The 17,958-nt window shown below is 36.3% G+C and overlaps 2 protein-coding genes across 2 annotated transcripts in view; one reads left to right on the top strand and one right to left on the bottom strand.

The window, feature by feature from the left end:
• Positions 1–11,015: 11,015 nt before the first annotated feature.
• Positions 11,016–11,658, top strand: LOC149953104 (uncharacterized). The gene is made up of 2 exons (XM_090167836.1): positions 11,016–11,228; positions 11,309–11,658. The coding sequence occupies exons 1-2, from the start codon at positions 11,060–11,062 to the stop codon at positions 11,545–11,547; spliced, it is 408 nt and encodes a 135-aa protein (XP_090023962.1). The 5' UTR covers positions 11,016–11,059; the 3' UTR covers positions 11,548–11,658.
• Positions 11,659–14,327: 2,669 nt separating this feature from the next.
• Positions 14,328–17,958, bottom strand: part of LOC149953105 (acetylcholinesterase-like) — a 78,786-nt gene continuing 75,155 nt past the window's right edge. The window contains exons 2-4 of the mRNA XM_090170232.1: positions 15,512–16,244; positions 14,612–15,419; positions 14,328–14,536 (exon numbers count right to left, since the gene is read on the bottom strand). Coding sequence (XP_090026358.1) covers positions 14,347–14,536; positions 14,612–15,419; positions 15,512–16,244 — 1,731 coding nt within the window. The 3' untranslated portion in view covers positions 14,328–14,346. The remainder of the gene's footprint in view (positions 14,537–14,611; positions 15,420–15,511; positions 16,245–17,958) is intronic.

A 17,958-nucleotide genomic window follows, 5' to 3' on the forward strand; every position in this document is an offset into this window, starting at 1 on the left:
ACAATCGTCCTAGCTTGGTTGAAAGCTCCACCGCAACGTTGGAAAACGTTCGTAGCCAATCGAGTGTCAGAAATCCACGAGAAACTACCGAGAGCGCAATGGCATCACATTTCAGGAGATAGCAACCCTGCAGATTGCGCTTCTCGAGGAATATCCGCTAGCGAACTGGGAAATCATGGTCTCTGGTGGCATGGACCGCAGTGCCTTATTTTCGCCGCAACAACGCAAGAACTACATGAACTCTCAGAGCCAAATGAATGTTTATCCGAGGAAAGACGAATTATTTCGTTAGTAACACATCATCAAATGGATTTCACGCTCCTTTCCAAATTTTCAGCGCTTAAAAACTCATTCATATCACCGCCTACATTCTACGTTTTGTCTTCAATTCGCGAAATGCGACAGAATTGAGGATTACTGGACCTTTATCGAAGGAAGAGAACGAAAAGGCGCTATCCCATTGGATTCGGGTCGTCCAAAGCAACAGTTTTAACGAAGAGATAGCTTGCCTTAAACAAAACAAGGAATTACCACGGAAAAGTAAAATCCTTTCGATGCGTCCGTACATCGATCAAGATGGGATTCTTAGAGTTGGTGGCAGACTTTGCCACTCCAACTTACCATACGAACAAAGGCATCCGGCACTGTTACCGAGACAGAGCAAATTAACAGAACTTTTAATACAACACGAGCACGAAAAACATTTTCACGGAGGTGCTCAACTACTAACTTCTGTCTTACAGAAACGTTATTGGATCGTCGGTCTTCGTGATGCCATACGTTTCCATATCAGAAGATGTGTTTCATGTGTACGACAGCAGGCAGTCACTGTAAAGCAACTTATGGGCGATTTACCACCAGCGAGAGTAAATCCTGCTCGGCCATTTTTGAAGTGTGGAGTCGACTACGCAGGACCATTTACCCTTAAACTAATGAAGGGACGAAGTCACCTCAGGTTTAAGGGATACATTGCCGTCTTCGCTTGCTTTACCACAAGATCAATTCATCTTGAACTTGTCAGTGACATGACCACCGAAGCATTTCTGGCAGCATTGAAACGCTTTGTTGCTCGACGAGGAAAATGCGCCGATATTTACAGCGACTGTGGAACCAACTTTACAGGAGCCGATCGAGAGATGAAAACATTCATCAAATTCATAGTCTCTACAAACAACAACGATCAAGTATCACGATGGCTCGCAGACGAAGGAATTAATTGGCACTTCAACCCGCCTGCAGCGCCACATTTTGGAGGCCTCTGGGAAGCCGGGGTGAAGTCCGTCAAGTATCATCTGAAACGAGTTCTTGGCACCATGGTTCTAAACTTTGAAGAAATGCAAACGCTTCTTTGCCAAATCGAAGCTTGCTTAAATTCACGTCCATTAACGGCGTTAAGCTCGGATCCAAACGACTTCAATGCGTTGACACCTGGACATTTCCTAATCGGAGATGCGCTCACCGCAATACCCGAACCCGATCTCACTTCTGAAAACGTCAACCGCCTGTCACGTTGGCAATTGGGCCAACAAGTACTGCAGCACTTTTGGAACCGTTGGCGAAATGAATTCCTCTCTCGCCTTCAACAACGTCCAAAGTGGACTACACCAAAACCGAATCTACGAGTCGGTGACTTGGTCTTGCTCAAAGATGAAGATTTACCTCCAACCAAGTGGAGAATGGCAAGAATCACTGAACTTCATCCAGGACAAGACAATCACGTTCGCGTCGTAACTGTCAGAACCTCTGACAAATCACTGAAAAGACCCGTAGTTAAATTATGCCAGTTACCACTAGACTGATTTTAATTGTATTCAAACTGTTTACTAAGGGTTATTTATGTATGCAAATGTAACTTTTCGGACTTTTACTATCTCATTTGAAATTCGTTATTTCAAGGCGGGCGGAATGTTCGGTTGTACACATCGTAATTTTGTATAGTACATGTACCTATATTCGTTTTCAAATGTTTATATAGCGCACGCGCGCGTGAAAGTGAGTTTTTGGTTGCTGTTAAAAAAGGTGTTATTTTGCGCGTGTAAAAATAAATTAACGGCCAGTTCTGTTTTGAAATAAGAGGAAAAAGGTTTACCGGTTTTTATGTCGGAAAATTCGCGTCTTTTATTTCGCTGTTCACGACACCTGGTAAGTTTCGGCAACACGTGAGCTTCAATATTTTCGCTAATTCTTGCTGATTCTCGTAAATAAGGAACTGCTGCCTCAATGAACCATTACAAAATCCTTATTTGGGCAACTAAGACCTCCTCTGTCAGATGTTTTAATAAAGTCTAAAAGTGGTGAATTTGAGCAGGGTCCGGAAATGCACTCGAGACACAAGCTACAAAATTCAGCTTGCTCCATTTTCTGTACCACAAAACGTAAGCCAAACTTGCCAATTTTAAAGTGGTTCGTTGCGTGTCAGGCTCTTTACTCAACGCATTTGGTATCATATAAGTTGGATAATGTGAGAATATCGTAGGTATTGCCGTTTTTCCCAGCTTTCGTAATTTAAAACCTTTACGGTATTCTGTTTTACAATCACCGTGTCTGTGTGTCTGTCTGTCAGGATGTCTGTGTGTGTATCCGGCGAACGCGTACGCGTGTGTAGCAATATCCCGAAATCCACTTTCGCAATTGCTTGGAATTAGGGAACGAAGTCGAAAGGTTGGCTAAACCACCGTGTGACGGTGAGCGTTAATGGATAAATTTCGGTTGGGTTAGGTATGGTTGCTGCTTTTCGTTGACGCTCATGGTCGCGGCAGTTTTAATTCAGTTTGATTGGATTTTTTTTGTAATGTTTAGGCGTAGGTTGTGAATGTTCAGTTCGTGTTGGGAATGTTGAATTCGTGTTGTGAATGTTGTGTGTGTGGAGTTTGTTGTGTTTGTGTTATGATGGTTGTGGATGATTAGTCTGTTGTGTTTGTATGGGCGTTTTCTCTCTAACGTCTTATTAATGAGTTAGGGACGGACCTCTCAACGTCCAATGGCAGGGTTTCCACCAATTGTTCACGGTATTCGTCCAAGTATCAATTTGCGATTTATTGGCGCCAGCCGGGAATCGTACCCGGGTCTGCCTCGTGCAAGAGATGAGCTCTAACCACTCAGCCACCAACGCTTGTTAATTAACGGTGTTTTTCTAAAAAATAACTTTGGCGAATGTCCTTTACAAAGTTATAACGTTAGGTACTATAATTTATTCTACATCATTTTAAATATTTATAAATTATATTAATCTTATATTTAATTAAATATTTATAAATTATATTAATCTTATATTTAATTAAATATTTATAAATTATGTTAATCTTATATTTAATTAAATATTTATAAATTATATTAATCTTATATTTAATTAAATATTTATAAATTATATTAATCTTATATTTAATTAAATATTTATAAATTATATTAATCTTATATTTAATTAAATATTTATAAATTATATTAATCTTATATTTAATTAAATATTTATAAATTATATTATTCTTATATTTAATTAAATATTTATAAATTATGTTAATCTTATATTTAATTAAATATTTATAAATTATATTAATCTTATATTTAATTAAATATTTATAAATTATATTAATCTCATATTTAATTAAATATTTATAGATTATATTAATCTTATATTTAATTAAATATTTATAGATTATATTATTCTTATATTTAATTAAATATTTATAGATTATATTAATCTTATATTTAATTAAATATTTATAGATTATATTAATCTTATATTTAATTAAATATTTATAAATTATATTAATCTTATATTTAATTAAATATTTATAGATTATATTAATCTTATATTTAATTAAATATTTTACTATTTTAATGTAAAATTTGATCGTGATCAGGAATTGAACTGGCTCGGGTCGCATCGTAACAATGCGGATAGTTCACCGCCGAGCCATTGACTTCTTTAGGGAAAATATTAAAGTAAAGGAACCATTATGATAAGGCGGGTTTTTTTACTAAACGGTAATACAATATCTGTATATATTGTTTATTGAACTTTGTTTGTTTATTCTTTGGTACGGTTTTTTGTTTTGTTTTAAATTTTTGTTAAATTCTTAACAAAATTTCGTTAAAACACAAAAAGTAGTTCATTGTTACCTTTTAATAACGCTTAGAAAAATTATAATTATTCAAAACTCCCACGGGAACTATATCAAAGTAATAATATAGCGCCACCGTGTGGAGAACTATCAATCAAACCGGGTAAAAAATATAATCTCTTCAATTTTTCAAACTTTAGTCAAATCTCGACGGGTAAAAAAAAACACAAAATAAAAGTATTTAAGGCCGTTGCCGTCAATATAGAAGATTTAGTCTTTCTTAGTTCTTGGCTGTCAGACGAACTACTACAGGACGGGGTTCTGGTGTCGGTCAAAAGTTATGAGGTAACTTTTGCGGTTTTAATTAGTATGTTCGGTCTTCGGTCAAGAAAAGAGTTAAATTGTGTTTCGCGTTTGGAATGTGAGTGAATGGACTTAAGTGTATGAACAGTGCGTGTTTAAGACTGAAAGTGTTAAAGTAATTGTGAACTAACTCAAGTCAGCTGTAAGATAAAATTGATTGTTATTATTTTTTGAATTGGAATAACCTAATTATACCCTTGAAATTATCAACTCAACCTGTGAGGCTAATTAAGTAGATTGGAAGTAATTAGTAGCGAACAGCTCTCAGCTGTTAATTAAGACAGTTTACAGTTAGGTAGTTTGAATTTAGTTAAAATTACTCAGTATAATTTATGATATTTACTTAAGTGTAAGTGTGTTTTGGTTTATTTTTCAATCACGATGAACTAAGACAAATCTAGTCTTAGGCACTTGAGTACCAGTTCTGTGCAATTAGGTAGAAGGGATATATATTGTTGGGTCATTGATGAAAGTTAAATCTAGAACATAGACATAATTAAGAAATAGACCCAAGATTCTACGGGGGGTTAATACGGGAGCGATAACTAGCAGACAACCGGTATTTGTTCCGCATTCCTGTGGTACCACGTTTAAGCGCCGCCTGTCGATATGAGAAAATAAAAAATAATCACGTGACACGTCACACATGTTCGTGTTTGTCGTCTTTTAGGTACTCTGACGTGATTCGCGAATATTTTGGCTGTGAGAATTTTAAATAAGGTTAATTTTTATTATAATTTTTAAATAAGTCAATTAATTCTTTCAAAACCCAAATAAAAAGCAGCAGATGATCTTTTAAATAAAAACAAAAAATTCTAATTGCGAAATGATATTTTGTCAAAGGCTTAAGTAACTCGTGTACTATCCGGTGTGTTGTGGTTATGGCTTGTTATGGGAATATTCTGAGATTCTAAATTGTAAACAAAAGTAAATGGAATTTTGATGAAATGGATGATACTACCTTGGATTAATAATATGACTCCAAGATTCTACTAAAGGTATGTAGCTATTGTCCTTGAAATAAAATTAGCTTTGACAATTTAAGTTTGATGACTTGACCCTTCATTTCTAGATTTTTGTCCTTCGCTAATTTGTGGAGTCTGAGCTTGCAATATAAATTAATAACTTTCTTAATGATGATGTTCGATTCCAACTTCAGCATCAAACATGTTCGTGGTGATCTGGGAAGATGTCCATGCCAACAATATTTCGTAATACAGCAAGTTCTAGTTCTTAGACTACATTTCTTTTATAGAGAGAGGAATATCTCTTCATAACAACTAAACCAAATTGGCTAAAAACCAAGGAGATCTTGCTCAAATTATAATAACATAATTAAACCTACAAGAAATGGTCCTTGGTCAAAATTTAAAGGTGAGAAGTTAGCATCACCGGTTTTTTCTATTTCACTTTCAACTGGACGAAGGGCCTAATTTCTTTAAATTAAATAAAAAAAATTATTTAGACTATATTTACTTGTTTTAAATTTATGGAAACCAAACCAGAGTTGGAATGGCTTTTGGTGTGACCCACCTTTTGCCATTTACAATTTGTATATCCTGTTCTAAAAATTGATCATTACAAATTAAATCATGATTTGAATGTGTCGGGATTTACAGCAATTGTCCATTGAGAAAGTATTGTAGGTTTAGTTATAAAAAGATTTTAAATAAGAATGAATATTCATCGAAATAATATAATAATTTTAAAACTTTTACAATTAATTCATTATTATGGGAAAGTACTGTTGTTATATAGATTGTAGAAGTGATTCAAGATTTCACAAGAATATAACGTTTTATCCAGTACCTAAACGCGGAAAGAGAAATGCTAAGTTAGAGCTCACCCAAAAATGGATTTTTAGTGTTAACCGAAACTCCATTACTGCATCAACTAAAAAAAAACCATCATGTTTGCAATTTTCATTTCATTGATAAACGAGGCCCAACCCAAGAAAAACCATATCCATATCCATCTCAAAAACCAATTGAGGCTACTGATGTTACGCGTGATGAGCGACCAGTTTTTTTTTAATTTGAAGTAAACAAAAATGGAAATACAGTGGTAATTATGCTCTTTATAAATAACCTGCTTTAAAAATATTTCATCTTCCATTTTAAGTTTATAACGTTATCAAAAACTGTATAGAACATTCCGATCAACATCCTAAAACGCTTGCTAGTCGCGATCTGTGTTGTCGGTCAAGGTCAAATAGGAAAAAATAATAATATAGTTCCAAATTCCCCTCAATGGTGGCAGCATTTAACGAGAGTCCAACCAAAAAAAAAAACGTCCGAGCTATGGTTTTCATATTTTCCCCTCCAGGAACCCCTTCTCTTCTCCAAGCTAAAACTGCCGAATACTTATTCTTAGTGACCAAATTAATAGACCTAGGCTTAATATTTTAAATTCCTAGCAGGGTATAACTACATTAAATTAGTAATACTAAATAAGTATTAGGGTAACTACTAAGGCATACACGTGTTAGGTAATTAAATTAAACGTAAAATGGATGAACATTACCTTGACCAGAAAATTCCATGTTCGACGTATTATCGTGGAAGAGACTCCTTCTCAAATAGGCGAACTAGACACAAAAATTTCAAAATGCGCGCTAGTCTGATGCTTCGCGTTTTAGGGTTACGGAGTCTTATTTATAGCGCTGTTCGCGGAAGGAGGAGGAGAAAGGGCAAGGAAGGTTAACCTAACGCGTCGGCCGCTTGCAAAGCCCGGGAAATGCGGTTAAGTCAATGTAGGATTAATCGCAGATAAATAAGCTACCTACTAGGCTAAATAGTCCTGTTAATTAATATCGATTAAGTAAATTTTATCATCTTGAAGTAACGGATGAACTGGTGATGTTTCAAAATGGCCGGAATCGGCTGCTCGATAAAGGTTTTTATAACTACTCTTAATTAATTAAATTCTTAGTCAGATGGACCCAACAGATGTTGGTTTTGTGAAACAAATAGTTGATATTTCGGAAAAAAACAAAGCTGTTTCGCAGAAGTTTTCGCTTAAGAAAATGAGAGCTTATTTTGGGAGGTGTGTGGGGCGGCATTCTCTTAAATTGACATTCATTCAATAGTAATATTTTGGGGTGTCGTATAATTAAAGTCGCGTCATCCCTGAATCTATTTGCACTGTTTTGAAATGATGTTTTATGTGTAGCCCATTAAGAGAGGCATAAAGTAGATAGGTCCGGACTGGGACCTAAAACCGGCCCGGTTATTTTAGAAACGTCTGCCCCTACTTCCCACAAAAACACTACTTTGTCATGCTGGCTAGACGGCCTCACGGCCCTTTCACCACACTGGCCCATCGAGCATTTGCCCGATCTGCCCTATGGCCAGGCCGAGTAGTATTCCCTTGTTATTGGCAACATTTTAAAGAAAATCTTCTTTAAAATGCAGCGAACAAACAAAAATACTTGATACTGAATTGTAGATATAATGTCGTCTACGGATTAGCTGTATCAATTTCTTTCGATCAGATACCACCTAATAAAAATGTTTTGTAAAAGGCTTCCTATCATTTTCAATTTTATTTTTAAATTTTTTCCTAAATTTAGCTGTTGGCCCTTTTTGCTTGCACATAAAACCCCCACAGTACCGCATTGTCTTAGGCTTAGTAAACTCTAGAAGTTGTTTTCAAAATTTATGATTTTACACCGTTTCAAACACCCATATTCTTATATTTAAATCGTCCAATTTTATTACTACACCTATTTTTACTTAAAAAGATGCTAGTAAAAGCTACTTTTATAAACAGGTATAACTCTTAAATTATCTTTCACTAACGGAAAACGTCGGAAAACCACTCTCTGGGAAAACACCAACGTTTACGATACTAGAGATATAAATAAATAAATAGAGCCACTGCTGAGAGTCGGTTATCCCTTTTTTTACTTGGTAAATTTAACCCCCCCCCCCCCCCTGTGGATGTATGATAGGTGCAATTTTGCGGGGCGCCATCTAACAGATAAACAAATAGGAGGTGGAAATTTTAAAATGTCAATTCCTATGAATAGTTTCAAAACCTAATAATTTTAGCTTTAACGCTAGTTCTTAAGCTTTTTGTTCTTAAACTGTATACACATTTAAATATTTGCAGATGTAAAATTTTGAAGTAAAACAATTATTTGTAAATTTAAACATACACCTTAAAATTCCTAAAGCTTGTGCCGTTTCTGGCTGTAAAAGTCGGTCTTTGAGAGACAATATAGCATTTCATAAGTATTTTTTGAAATAAAATATAAGCATTTTACAATTGATCATATTACACTATTTCATTTTCTCGCTTAAGATTTCCTCATTCTAACAAACGACTGTTCTCCAAATGGCTTATAGCTATTAAATTTCAAACTTGGAAATAACCATTATGTGTTTGGTAAGCATTTCAACAATAGTGATTATCGTGTTGGCAAAAGTTGGGAAAATCAATCGCGGAAAATACCAAACGAAAACGAAATTCGTTCGGTATACTTGGAAAAAGCAAATTCGGATTTGTTAGATTCAAGTTCGGATTTTAACTTAAGATTAAAGTATACATTTAAAGGTGTTACATAGTAATATCAGGATATAGATAATAAACGGATTTTATAGCGGAATTATAGAAAACATGATGAGATAGAAACTTCAGAAACCATGATGAGATAGAAACTTCAGAAACCATGATGAGATAGAAACTTCAGAAACCATGATGAGATAGAAACTTCAGAAACCATGGAGATAGACAGTATTGGTAACATCACAGACATATTACATCTTATATCATCATCTGCCTTACAAGATAAGATGTTCGATGGTCTTGAATTGGAAGTTACAGATGATGATCACACGGAGATAACTAGTTGCTTTAATAATGTTTTCTTCTTGACCAATAGAGTTTAATATGTTGGGATTAATCTTATTTAAAATTTAATTTTACCAAATTGGATTTCATGGAAGATAACCCTTCATGTAAAAATTCAGACTTGATTCTAGATCCAATGCTGTTGAAGTAGATAAATTACTGCAAAAAGAAACACGCATCATGATCATGTAAGTATAACTGTATCTATCTAGTTAACTGCTGAAGTTCATTTCGTAACCTCTAAGTTATGGATTTCAAAGACATATACCAGGCATTTCAGTAACATAAACTCTTCTTCATTCCCTGAAGAAATAGCAACTGATGAAGTAAGAATACAATAAAAATAAAATAAAATGGTTGAATTAAAAATTATACATTAGAAATAATGGCAAACATCTTTCCATTGGGTTGCGCTTTAAAATACCTTAGCTACTGAGAAAAAGTTAATTATCTACAAAAATATGTTCAGCTTGCCAAACAGGCAAAGAATCGCCGAGATTTGAGGCTTTCATCTTTAAAACATGCACTTTATCAAATGAAGAAGCCAAATCTTCTATTAGAAGAATATGTTGTGAATATAGAAAAATTCAAAGAAACTGCAATACCCTCAGTTAATTCTTAGCTTTGCCATGACAATCCATTTTTATTCTTATTAAAAATAAAGTAACCAAATCAGAACATCCAATATAAATAACGTTATCTATTAAATGTCCATCAAGAAGCATACTGAATGGACTGACAAAGAGTTTTTAAGCCTAGGTCTCGACCATGGTACACAAGATACGGATGAAATTGCGAGGTCAGCCCTAGTGTTCGTGACTGTAGTCTTTAATGGACACTAGAAAGTCAAAGTTGGATATTTACTGGTTCATGACACCCCCAGCTATCTACAGAAAAATTTGGTAACAGAGTGCCTTTTTAAAATACATAAAACAGGGGCAAAATGTATTGCTTTTGCGTGCGATAGACTTCAAAGCAACTTTACCATAGTTCAATTGTTTATAACACAAGAATTTATTCAGTGCAGTTTTCCCAACCCAGGTAGAAAGCTTAAACCAATTTTTTTAGTGATGAAAATTGCTAAGCGGATCCAGGAGCAATCGCTTACTTTGTTCTTGACGCATGCCATATACTAAAGCTGTTGAGAAATTTATGGGAGCATTCCGGTGTTCTCATTGACTAACGAACTTAATTATAATTTCGAAATGTTCCTCAATTCCCCCATATAATGTACACTGACTTATAGCGGTATAAATGTGCATACATCGCCATTCTTCAAAGCTACCAAGAATATGAAGTTTAATATTGGCCAACAAATTGCCAAAAGGTATGTAAAATTTTTAACCCAAAATTTAAAAATAAACTTGGAAGCACAAACCGTTAGCCGCTCAGTGGCAAAGAGTTTACAATTTCTGAAGGATGCTGAAGATCCGGTTTTCAAGGGAAGCGGCTCAATGTCAAATTTTATATTATCTTTTGATCGGTAGGCAGTGGCGTAAATAGCGCCCCCGCAGACCCCGCGGCGCGGGGGGCCCCGAGAACTAGGGGGCCCCCAAACGTTTATGATTAAAATCGGTGCTATTTAAAAGGGCCTCGAGTCGTTTTTCGCGGGGGGGGGGCCGGAGTTCCTAGTTACGCCACTGTCGGTAGGTAATCTTAATTCATAGCCAGCTATGATTCACCAAAGCTTAACCAATAAAGTATATTTCAGAGAATTTTCACATATTATCTTTCCCCATTTTCCTGACTAGATTATTTGATGTTCTAAATTCAAGGAACCCATGGGCTATAGGAATTTAAAACTGGAACCAATCAAATGTGATATAATGAAGACGAAAGAGCTTTTATTCAATTTGACAGGTAAAGAAGGTGCGACCTTAATTCTGAATAGCCCAAGGAAGTCAGCCAATATGGGTTTCGCTGTGGCAGTTTTCAGCTATTTGGATATTGGTGAGAAATACGTTAATCCTTAATGTTTATTTTCTATCCGGATGGCGTCAAGGGTTACAAGCTGTGGAATTTTCACACAGATAAAATTTTTGTAAGAAAAGATGTAATTATCGAAGAAGATGTCTACCTCCTAAGAAAGGCTGATGACGGGTCACAAATAGAGCAAGAGGAGAATGAAGAGACTCTAGATGAAGGGAAAAAAATTCTCTTTTCATTTGACGATAATACTTCCGAACAAAAAATTGAATCAGTAGATGAAGATACAAACGAATGTGAAGAAGACGAAATTTCGATAATTCAAAAAGGGGATGCTCGTTAAGAAGCAAGAATGTATTCCTAAGGGGTTCTACAAGTAAGGTAATGACTATCTTCGATCGGTTATCGTCGATTCACCGGGCAAAGGCTTATACTGAAATCATACTGAACAACTTCGGAGAGTATTACATCATTTTTGAGGATAAATCTAACCCGGTATATATTAATGTGTTAAAAATTTAATATATTTAAAATAGTATTATAATGGTATTGTTAAAGTTCATACCACGCATTCTGCAATAAAATATTAAATAAATTCATTTTCATACGATATTTTTTATTTACTTCAAATATTATCAGTACATTAGTTTTATCAATTTCAAGAAGTTTTAGCTTTTTATAAATAAATATATCAGTAAGCAGTTTTGATTTATTATTTATTAACTAATTAAATCCGTGATCAACTATTGGCTGATAAATGATTCATAACTAATTATCTAATTATAACTCGTTTGTTAATCACCTACTCTAGCTAACTTGATCACCCTAAACATTCTCTTGATCAGATACCCAAACGTCTTTCATAACAACTTTATTACAAGAACACGGAAAATTTTCCCTTATTCGTAAACCCAACTTGAGAAAGACTATATGTAATACATCTTTTCATAAATTAATCTTTAATATTTAACTGTTTTGGAAAACCGTTTACTAGCTGAAAACCTTTAAACCTTGTACCTGTGAATGTTTAGTTGGTTTTCAGTCATCACTTGGGATAAGGAATTCCTCAGCATCACACTGTAGTGATTAGACTAAGGCTAGTCAGCTAGGCTAATACCTAAGGCACCACCTTAGGCCTAAGTCATTAAGTGAGTGTTAAAGCCATTAATTCAGGTGGCCGGGTAACAATGCGTAGGTAGGTGGTGTCCAGCCCTACATGCTACGCGAACCAACTGCTCCCTACACTAATTATTACCGTTAACCTCAAATGATAGCTTTAAGTTAACCATAACGCCAAAAAAAATTTATTCGGATCATTGCTACATTGGGCAGCGAACTTGAACTATTGCCTTTTGGGCATTTTCAAATTAAAATTAACGTTTATGGTTAGTTGGGTCTAATCTCGAAGGTGCCTACTGGGGCCGAATTTCCGTAAAACGACAAGGGAATATCATAAAATATTTCAAAGAGGGTGAAATCTCAGTTATTTTCCCGAAAATCAACAAAAATAATAGTTCAAATTTCACTTTCAAAATTTAAAAAGATAAAATAAAATACACTTAAGCAACTAAATTAACAATATTTTATTATTTACATTAGATTAATTATACAGAATCATAATAGTTATAATAAACGAAAATTGGATACATATTTTTCACCTATTTGTATAAAAAATACTTATATTTCAAATTTGTAATTTCATGCCCAAAATCGAGGTTTAAAAACGCAGCCTTTTTAGACTTTTTAATAAAATATGAAGTTAATAATAGTCAATAACAAGGATTTATTTAATGTCATATGAGTGGTTTCTTCGTGATTTGAAAAGATATTGAATGATCCATAAAGATTTTCAATTAACACAAACTTATATCGACTAACGGTAGAAGCTCTCTTCGCTTCTACTCCGTTAATCATATGGAAAAGTTTTGTAAATGGGCTACAATGAAGCGTTTTATTTTTCCTGAATTAAATGTCAGGAAACCTAGCTTTAGAATCTGGGCCCTCCGACAACGCGGGCTTGTAAAGGAACTTCTCAAGTTGACCGATAGGTGAAACCATAGTAACTGAAAAAGGGTTTTACCTAAAATGTTGGAATAGTTGATATTTAAGGTTTATGGCAATCAAGGAAAAACGAACTAAGTGTTTAGAAATCAACTGCAGCAACATCAAGTTCCTTCAAAATGAACCATGATTTCCCATTTTGAGAGTAATACTTTAAGGAAACTGTGCATAGTTCTTTTTCAAGATGTCATAACGATTTTATGTCGTATATAGCAAAGTTTTGTAATAAATATATATTTATAACAGGCGCTTCTTAAATGATTTGTGTCATATCTTTACCAAATCATTAAAAAATATTCAAATCATTATTTCATTTTGCAATAACAAAAACTAGGAAATAGAAGACGAGAATTGAAGGAAGAAAACAGCGCTGATTAATATCCATTTATCCATTATCTACCAGTGATAAATTCAAAGCTAAATATTTGGCGGATAATTTGCAAACCTCGTAACATCTTATTTTCTTACCTTACAAACAACAACTAAAAGTGCCCTCCCACCCTAATTTCTTTATACTTTAAATTCTATACATTAACGTTCCGACAATTTTAATAATTCTTCTATTCGATATAGTGGAAATGAGCGATTTTTTATTGTTAATTTTCTTCGAGTTTGAGTTTGACCAATTGAGGTCAAAGTAGACATCAAAATAGAAATTTTAGGCCACATTGCCAGTTGGGACGAATTTTGCCGCTGGAGAGCTCTTTTTGGGCCTCTTTTACCCGTACTAAATGGATAAATGAATATTAAACAGCGCTGTTTTCTCCCTTAAATTTTCGCCTTCTATTTCCTAGTTTTTGTTATTGCCAAAATAAAATAAGTATTTGAATATTTTTAAATGATTTGGTGATAAATTCAAGGCGAAAAATTTTGCGGATAGTTTGCAAACCTCGTAACATCTTATTTCCTTCTCTTACAAACAACAACTAAAAGTTCCCTAATTTCTATATTTTTTAAATTCTATACATTATCGTTCCGAATATTTTAATTATTCTTCTATTCGATATAGTGGAAATGTGATTGGTATCTAAGGCCTTGGGTATATATAAAAAAAAAAGTGGAAATGTGCGTTTTTTTATTTTTAATTTTCGTCGAGTTTCAATTTGATCAATTGAGGTAATAATTGATTTTGAAACTTGCAACTTCTCCGTCTGTAATGGAGCCCAACTGCCGTGCTTTTTGGCGCAAGTACGAGGTATTCTTCGCTCTCCTCGGTGTGTTCGGGCCATTGAATCTCTTCCATCTTTCCAGACGGTGATAGACTTGGATTACTTTAAGTAAAAGATAATTACTCTGTTAATCAGCGGTTATATGCTTTTTTTTATTCAACGGAGGTAATGACTCACCCTGTCCTGGCAAAATTTGCGTAGTAACGCAGAATTCTCTTGGTAAAAATGATATCTTGGAGTAGAACGCTACCATTGTGAAACTGATTCCGGACAGTGTTTAGCGCGTGTCCGAAGGTAATTGGAATATCGTTACCGTGAAAAACGCCCAACCAGTAGGGGGACTTTAGCCAGGATAACTTGTAGCTGAAAACGTACGTGAAGATTTTGGGTCCATTGTCTTTGGGCAGTTTTAAATATGGCTCTAAGAGCTCTTTCATTCGGCAAACGAAGCTGAAATCGCTCAGAATTGCCGTCAATGTCCTGAAGATGTACTTGGGATCTTTAGTCTCTTCGAGACCGGTGTATACGTATTCCGCCATTTTTATAAAAGATGGATGTTCTCGAAGAAGATCTACTTTTCTGAGCAATGCCCTGATGGCATTATACGATGGTTTGGGAGCCTGCATTAGGGATGACCCAACATAATTCGGTATTTGCGACGTTACAAAAATGGAAGCGTCTTCCTTGGTGTTGCCAGTTATTAGATTGCAGGGTTTAACTTTGCCTTGTCTGTAGAGCTCTAAGGGGTTGTCTTTCAAGTAAATGCCGTCGACCACTGGCTTGTAGACTAAAAAGTCATATCCATCAACGGGCTCGTTTTGTATGATTTCTTCCGCTTCGACGCTTTGGAGACACGAGACAGTCTCTCGAACCGTTTGTTTCTTGCAATCTAAATATTCCGCCAACTTCCAGCTCCTCTCGTCGTTCATCTTCTTGTCGGAAAAAGCCCAGTAGTTGTTGAAAGATCCACTTTGTAATATTGCCCCTGTTATGGTAAAAATAGACTAGTAAATCGTGAAACAGAAGCGCGAAGGAAGCGAGGAACTGAGGTACGGAAATAGTGGGGCTTAGACAGACCTTGAAAGTAAACCCAACTTGATGGCATCAGCAAGTGATAGTTAACCGAAACGGCTCCAGCACTATGGCCGTAGATGGTCACCCTCTTCGGATCTCCGCCGAAACTGGCCACGTTCTCACTGATCCATCGCATGGCCATCTGCTGATCGAGTAAACCCGCGTTTCCGGGAACTTCCTCGTCGTCCAGTGAAATAAACCCGAGTGAGGATAAGCGATAGTTGACAGTGACCACTATGAGGTTTTCCTCCGTGGCGAAAACTCCGCCGTCGTATGCGTCCGCGGAGATGGTACCGTAGAAGAACGCTCCTCCGTGAATGAAAAGCATGACTGGAATTTGGGTGGACGACGTCTTGTTCCCTCCATCCGGTATCCACATATTTAAGTAAAGACAGTCTTCGCTCACTTCCGTCTTTCGTTTTAACGGTTTGAAATTCAGCGTCATAATCCTTTCGAAACTCGGAGAAGTTCTTTGGACGCATGCATTTGGTAGTGAGACCGCGTCCTTGGTGCCGTTCCAAGGCTCGACCGGTGAAGGGAATTTGAAACGGAGCTCTCCTAATGGCGGTTTCGCGAAGGGGACGCCGAGGAATTCAACCACGTCTTTCCCATTTGATGCTTGAGTTCTTCGACCCCTCAGCGCTCCGTTCTTCGTTTCTATCACGTATGCACCAACTTGTGCCAAAAATAAGGCAGTCATAACAGTGGCAATTTTTATCACATTTTTAATCTCCATCTAGAAAAGCCAATCAATTTTATCAGACAGATTCTAGGATATTTAAAATAAATCTTTATAGATGATTTACACATGTATACTCCAGCTCTTTAAGAGCAGCTAGGCTTTTATTTTAATTTAATGGCAAGTGGCGTATAGGCTCGTAGCGTCAGGGGGCCCAAGCAGGCGCAGCCTACAAAAATTAATCTCTCCCCATAAACGAAATTCCTAACTGTTCCTAGGTGCCCTCTCAAAATATTATTAAACTGTCATTTATTAAAGCTTGCTTTTTGAACCTTCTTAAACTTATAATTATAATTAGATATTAATTAGAACATAAGTGGCGTAATAATAAATGGAAATATATGACAATTAAAAAAATTGGTCGTTATTCATTATTATCTACTACCGGTTAACCCAAAGAAAGGCCTTTATTCCCCCTTTTACCCATTTCCCCCATTTGATAATTACCGTTCCTCCCCTTTTTTTTTCATGTTAAAATTACCGTGGTACCCACCTCCCCCTTTTTCCCATGTTATAATTACCGTGGTACCCACCCCCCTTTTCCCCGTGTGATAATTACTATGCTACCCACCTCCCCCTCTTTCCCATGTTATAATTACCGTGGTACCCACCTACCCCTTTTTCGAATGTGATAATTACCGTGGTATCGTTTTCCCCATAGTAGAACCACCGCAGTAAAAACCAAATGGGAAATCAAAGCCGACTCGATTGGAAAAATCGAATCGCAGCGTACGTAAAAAAATTCCACGTGACCCTCTCGCCCGTAAGGCGCGCGCGAAAAGCGTCAGAAAATCGAGAAATAAATCTCCGGAATCGGTCGACGAACGAACCTACCTACCTACCACCCAACCAACAGCTTTTTATTATATAGAGTAGCCGAGTAGCCCGCCTGTAAGGCGGGCCCTCAGCTAGTTGTGTGTTTCGAGGCACTCCACCACAGTACGCCCCTCAACCCCTTTTACCTATGCGAGAATTTACCTGGCACCCTTTACCCCATAGTCAAACCACGACAGTAAGGCCCCCTTCCTTTTATGCCATGCGAAAATTTCCGCGGTACCCTTTACCCCATAGTCGACCTCACCCCGTAAGGCCCCTCCCCCTTTTTCCCATGCGATAATTTCAATGGTTCCCTTTTCCCCAAAGTATAACCATCCCAGTAAGGCCCTTCCTCCCCCTTTTCCCCATGTGATAATAACCGTTCCTCCAACTTTTCCCCAAGTTATAATTACCGTGGTACCCACCTCCCCCTTTTTCCCATTTGATAATTACCGTGGTACCCCCTCTCCGCTTTTCCCATGTGATAATTACCGTGGTACCCTTTTCCCCAAAGTAGAACCACCCCAGTAAGGCCCTTCCTCCCCTTTCCCCCATGTGATAATTACCGGGGTATTCTTTCCCCTTTTTCCCATGTGATAATTACCGTGGTACCCCTCTCCACTTTTCAAATGTGATAATTTCCGTAGTACTCCCCTGCCCCTTTCCAATGCGAGGATTTCCGTGGTACCTTTTTCCCCGCCAAAATAACTTAAACTCGCAGTCGTACCAAACCCTCCGGTACCCCTTTAAACCCCCTGTATCCAATGGCTGATGCATAAAGGCCACGGGACTAACGTACACTCTGTTAAATAAGTCTTCGGCCGTTGGGATTTTGGCACTTATTTGCGATTATCTCAAAAACTATGAATGATAGCCAGTTGAAACCAGTTTTATT

The sequence above is a fragment of the Leiobunum rupestre genome, chromosome 3 (genome assembly GCF_980474605.1).
Source record: "Leiobunum rupestre chromosome 3, qqLeiRupe1.1.hap1, whole genome shotgun sequence".
Taxonomy (NCBI): Eukaryota; Metazoa; Arthropoda; class Arachnida; order Opiliones; family Sclerosomatidae; genus Leiobunum; species Leiobunum rupestre.